This window comes from Acanthisitta chloris, unplaced genomic scaffold, assembly GCF_000695815.1.
Source record: "Acanthisitta chloris isolate BGI_N310 unplaced genomic scaffold, ASM69581v1 scaffold1081, whole genome shotgun sequence".
NCBI lineage: Eukaryota > Metazoa > Chordata > Aves > Passeriformes > Acanthisittidae > Acanthisitta > Acanthisitta chloris.
This window is the reverse complement of record NW_008656285.1, coordinates 211,821-217,820: the sequence shown is the minus strand read 5'-3', so window position 1 is coordinate 217,820 and position 6,000 is coordinate 211,821. Positions and strand designations below refer to the sequence as shown.

The 6,000-nt window shown below is 35.4% G+C and overlaps 1 protein-coding gene across 1 annotated transcript in view; it reads left to right on the top strand.

Moving 5' to 3' along the window:
* Window positions 1–6,000, top strand: part of SYNE1 (spectrin repeat containing, nuclear envelope 1) — a gene marked incomplete at its 5' end in the record, with an annotated part of 80,752 nt that overhangs the window by 21,291 nt on the left and 53,461 nt on the right. Inside the window, 4 exon segments of the mRNA XM_009084237.1 lie at window positions 600–755; window positions 1,487–1,657; window positions 3,062–3,195; window positions 4,625–4,829. Of these exon segments, the coding sequence (XP_009082485.1) occupies window positions 600–755; window positions 1,487–1,657; window positions 3,062–3,195; window positions 4,625–4,829 (666 nt within the window).

The following is a 6,000-nucleotide window of genomic DNA, read 5'->3' as shown; positions in this document are numbered from 1 at the left end:
AGTCATTTGGTCCTTTTCCTTGGGTGACAAAATTATTTTTCTTCCAGAGGCATGAACCAGCTTTAGACTAATTGAAAAGTCTAGGGCAGTGTTCTAGAGCATACACACAACATTTTCCCCATGTCTTGATAAAATCATAGAATTGTAGAATGGTTTGGGTTGGAAGGGACTTTAAAGATCATCTAGTTCCAACCCCCCTGCCATGGGCAGGATCACATTTTACTAAGCCAGGTTGCTCAAAGCCCCATTATTCCCCATGCTGTGTGTGTTTGCATAGAGGTAATTAAGCTGGACCCTGCTGTCCTATTTTTAATGAGTTTTATAGTCTTACATGAGTGTAAAAGATTACATACAAATTTTATAGAGAGGACATGCTTCTATTTAAATTAACAACTAACTGCTATGCTTTAAAGGGAACGTAACATATTCAGTGAAATTACCGATGAATTATGAATCCCTTGAGAATGAAAAGCCAAAACATGCAAGTATGACTCCTCTATTTTTGAAGCTAAGGACCTTACAGGCATCTTTTCTATCTCAAGGTATTGCCTAGCCAATTAAACAAGCAAAAATACTCAAGTATCTTCTTTTCTTTTCAGGAATTAGAGGAATCAATAAGAGCAAAGGAAAAAGAAGTAGAAAACATAGAACAGAGTGGTCTTTCTTTGATACAGAACAAGAAAGAAGAAGTCGGTTCTGCTGTTATGAAGACAGTGCAAGAAATTAACCATTCCTGGGCCAATTTGGATCACATGGTAAAATAATCATCAAGGGGCAAATTATAACTCTAGGAAAAAGACATGGAGGGGAGTGTGAATTAGCAAATACAGCTAGTGGGTTCCTTCTGTGTGCTAAGGGAAGAAATTCTGAATTGTATACCTCTTTCCATCCATCCATCCCCAAGTTTGTGTGTAGACTTCACATAAAATGGGCATAGTATTTCCTGTTTCAAGGATGCTTTTAATTCTTGCAATTGAAGCTTTTTAGATGCTTCCTCATTTTTAGTGTAAATCTGTAAGGAATTACCTTTTCAAGCCCTTAGATGTCACAGAATAAGAAAGAGGTCAGCATTACTTGTCAGCATCCAAAGTCTGATCAATATCAGTCTGCCTTCTCAGGAGGAGTGCGATGTGTTAGTGCTAGCCTCTCTGCTGACTTCCATAGGCTGATTTGCCTGCCTTAAGGATGTGTGTTTCATGGTCTTAAGCAATTTCTCTTGATCCTGCTTTGGACCAAAGTAAAATGAATTTTGATATCTTCTCAGTCCCTGCCAATTAACCTTTATAAAATCAAGCAGATCTTTATGCTATTACCCAGTGTAAGCCCAGCTGATTATTGTGCAAAATCTTTGTTCTCCAATAGGTTTAAGATTAGGCATGTAGAACAAGTAGCATGTGAGGTCAAAATGAAGAAAATAATTTAAACTAACCCCAAATATCTTTAATGCTTTTAATTTACTTTTGTTTTTATTCTTCCCTTCTCCTAGGTTAGCCAACTGAAGATATTGTTGCAATCTGTTCTTGATCAGTGGAGCATTTACAAAGTGGCTTATGAAGAACTGAATAGTTACCTGACAGAAGCCAGATATTCTTTGTCCCATTTTTATCTTCTTACTGGTTCTTTGGAAGCTGTGAAAGTCCAAGTTGACAACCTTCAGGTGAAAAGGATTAATTTTGTCCAAAATGGCATGGATGCAGATAACTTTTCATTTTGATTCATAAGAAATGGAAGTACAGCCATACTGGCACATTAAAATCACATGACATTAAGAGAACACTTTATTGAACAGCCATTGCATTATTCATTTTGCAAAAAGATAAAATTGGAGTAGTTGCTTTAGTTTTAGATTTTTGATGCTGTTCTTTATAATTTTGAGCCATACTGTCAAATTGTAAAAAGTTTTTAAATCATGCTGGTGACATTTAAAACTAGTTTCTCATGCTACTTCATCAGGCCTCTGAGCTACAGATGCATGTTGAGATGGCATTCTTAAACCCCCTCCAACCCTGCATAGATTGATGATCAAGGAAAATAATGTTCCAAAAGCTGAGATACTCACATGGTCAAGTAATTTTTCACTGTAATAAAAGCATAAAATACAAGGAGACTCCTGTTATAAAATTATAAATTAATCTTAATGGAAATTAATTAAATGAAAATTTCAAATTATTGTTCTACTACATAGATAAACCTTTTATTTCAAAGAAATTTGTCATCTTTGAAATTGAAAGTACTTGTGCAAACCTTTCCAAATGCTGAATGTATAAGAACTTCTGTTGTTCTTAGAGCATTTTGTTCTTCTCTTTGTATTTACCAGCAAATTGTAATTTACATTATCATTTAAATATGTGTGTGATTTGAAGTCCAGACGTATATAAAGCCAAATTCTCTAGATACAAACACCACTTTTCAAATCAAGATTTAAAGAGAATCCAATAATGCACTTTGCAGGCAGTCAGTAAAACAATAGGTACAGAAAGTTACTTTTTTTGCTGATTTGACAATAGATTTTGACCATACTCAGCTCCAACTGAAATTTGCTGAGCTGTTCAAACTGTAATAATATGCATAAAAATATTTAAGTTTAAAAAAAAAAAAGAACCCTTTCCCTGACAGACACATTTCAGACTGATAACTGAAAAGCACAAGAACCTTATTTTCAGAGTAAAGCTTTTTTATGTTGTTTTTTCTTCTTGTTCTAAGCAAGGAAATGTTATTTTATTTATTTTCTTCCATCTGTTAGATTTTTAATTCTGAATCCGTCCGTGCACTTACTCATTTTGTACAAAAGTACTTGTTTTGAATATTTTATTTTACAAGTTTTTAACATTTTGCAAAAATGAGAGGTTAAGCTTTGTTTTTTGCTAGACTTGATATAAAATCAAATTAATCCAACAGCAGGCTTTATATTAAACAACCTTCTATTTATATGAAACACACATGAAAACAAGTTTTGCCATCATAATCTATATGATACAACTGATACATGCTATTTTGAAATGTTTCTACATCATGGAATTTTAATACCTCATGGTTTTGTTTTGTTATTATTCTGCTTTAGAGCCTACAAGATGAATTGGAGAAACAAGAAAATAGCATACAGAAATTTGGTTCTGTGACCAATGAGTTGTTGAAAGAATGTCACCCACCAGTAACTGAAACACTTAACAACACTTTGAAAGAAGTGAATATGAGGTAGAAAATGTCTGTTCAACTTTTATTTCAGTAGTAAATATGTATTTATCCACTGACCCAGTTTTCCATCTTTTTCTTTTTCTTCTATATTTTATGAGTTTATGGTTTTGGGGCCTTGAGGGACTTGTTGGAATAGGCAGGATTATTCCTTTTGCCGTGTGCTAGTGTAGAACTCTCATTTACTGCTTGTAATAAATGAAACATTATCTTCTCCAGCAACTTATTTGGACATTACTGTCCATAGTTTTGTTCCATGCATGACTGCCAATCAAGATTCATAAATACCATGCTGGAAAATAATAGTTTACTTAAAATGTGAGAATTGTGTCTGAAAATGTTGTTCGGGTGCCCCAGATTTTAGATTGCTATTTCTAGTTGTAGGAAGCGCATGATAGGCAAGAAGGTCTAATCCTTGGCAAGCAGCTTCCCCAACACTGAATTCAGGCAAGAACCAGTGTAAGGGTTTACTCAGAGAAGCTACAGAAAAGGCAGGATCCAAAGCAAGAGCTAGTTTTGTAGAAATCTGTGTCGGTTTTTTGAAAACAGAATCATGCCAGTTTTATTTTCATCTGTGTTCCATCCTGTCCTACAATCTGGAAGTGGAGGGAGGGATTATTTATCCCATTCCAAAAAACATACTGTAGAATGTAACAGTTTCAGTGAAAACTCACCGAATTTTTGCTTCAAAAACTTTGCTTTTGATCATAAAATAATAATTGAAAAATACTATTAATTTCTTTAGTAAGGAAACAGTGAGGCAGTTTGATAAATACCTGCACATTTGAGAAAGTACATGTTTCTGGTTGCCATTAGAAAGAAGAATTCAAAGAGGGATTATTAGAGCCAAGAATTCAAGGCAGGATTAGATATTTAATTAGGTATTTAGATCTATTAGATATAGATATTTATATTTGTTATATATTTAATTAGATTTTTAATATGTCTGGGAATATTTTACAAGTGAGTTACACAGTACTTTATGACTTTCAGTATTCTGTCAGGGTTTGGGAGGACATTGAAGCAGAAGAAATGGTTTCTTGTTTACACCTGTTCTAGGCCTCTTAGACCCTTGCAGGAATCTGGTACTGGCAATGCATGGTTGGTCACGAATGCTTTGTGCAGTGAACCAAAGTGTACTAGGTGGAAATAGCAGGAGTTTCACTTCAAAAAGCCTGTTGCAGTTCTGACCTCAAGCATTAATAAAAAACATCCAAAATGTAGCACAGATCAGACCTGCTGTGACAGGTCAGAACAACCTGTCAACATATTTCTTGGATTTTATTTTATTTTTTCACCAAATATCTGGATCTCAATTATTACCAAACTTCTTAAAAGCCAAAAGATCATGGAAAACTGCAGAGAGGAAAAGGGACAGGGTACTTATTGTGGACCTCCAGACTTCGATCATTCATCCAAGTCTCTTCACCAGGTGGAACAACCTTCTGCAGGAGACTGCAGAGCGGCTGCGTGCCAGCAGGGGCCTCCTTCAGCTGTGGCAGAGGTACAAGGACTGTTACCAGCAGTGCTCTTCTACAGTCCGTCAGCGAGAAGACCAGACCAATGAACTCCTGAAGACTGCAACCAGCAAAGACATCTCTGATGATGAAGTTACTGCCTGGATTCAAGAGTGCAATGTATGTTCAGTTAAGCTTTGCAGTTTTTCACAGCTCTGTGAGCTAAAAAAAAAAAATCTCAAGAGGCTCCCTGTTACTAAACTCTATACTTTTCGAAAGTTGTATACAAACATATTTCATATTACTGAGGCATCCCAGGCAAAGGAGCTAGAGCTTTACATCTGCTGTCCAAATCTCATGAGTGTCTAGAACTTTTTGATCCCTCCATTAGCTGTTGTGGTGTTCATTCATCAGCTTTATCTGAAGTCTTATCTCTGGAGAAGGTGGATAAATTATATAATTTGATTCAGTCTTAAGTCTATGCTTATTGAAGGGATTCTTGCTTGGGCAAATATCCCTCCCAAATCTTTTGTGTTGCTTATAACAGAAAGAAGCACAAGATCCTTTGACTATATTCCCACCAATCAAGGCTGTTCACTTTTCCTGAATGAAAAGAGTTTGGGAATGTTTTTATCCTTCCTTATGCAAGGACACCATTCACTCTGAAACCTTGAAATTCTTCAAGACTGTATCTCAAGGCAGTGCTTTCATTTTGCTTTCTTTTGAGTTTGAATTAATGTTAAGTATCACTGACCAAAAAGCCTAAAATATTGTCTTAATTAAAAACAATCGCAGTGAGAAAAATAAGCATGTTACTATTTAAAAAAATAAATAACGTTAGTAATCTTTTAGAGCATTTGCTGCCATGGTCAGGCACTATGGACTGGCAATTCAAATTGTTCAGTTCAAATAATTTTTTCATTTCCTGATGTCCCATTCTTTAACCATGGTGTTAGGCCATTTGCAAAAGCCCTCCTGGTAAATCATAACAGGAAAAAAATGAGAGCTCTAGACCTGAATCAATCTGCAGTGAGGACTTCCACTGTTTTAAGACCATCATGTCAGTAGATTCAGAAGTTTTCTTTCAACAATTATTGCCTCATCAGTAACTCACACTTGCTCAAAGGTAGCTGAGTAGAGTCTTCTTTCTGTTCCTTTCTGTATAGGTACTTTGACATGTCTTTTTAATTCTGCATGTCATACAGAGTGTAATTGGACACAGTGTCACTGAAATATGGTAGTAAATACAAGTTTTTCATGTAGTGGTGGAGTTTGGTCATTTCATTCCTCTTTTAAATCAGTGGAGGATTACATCAACAGAGTGCCAGTTGAACTATTCATATCTTTATTC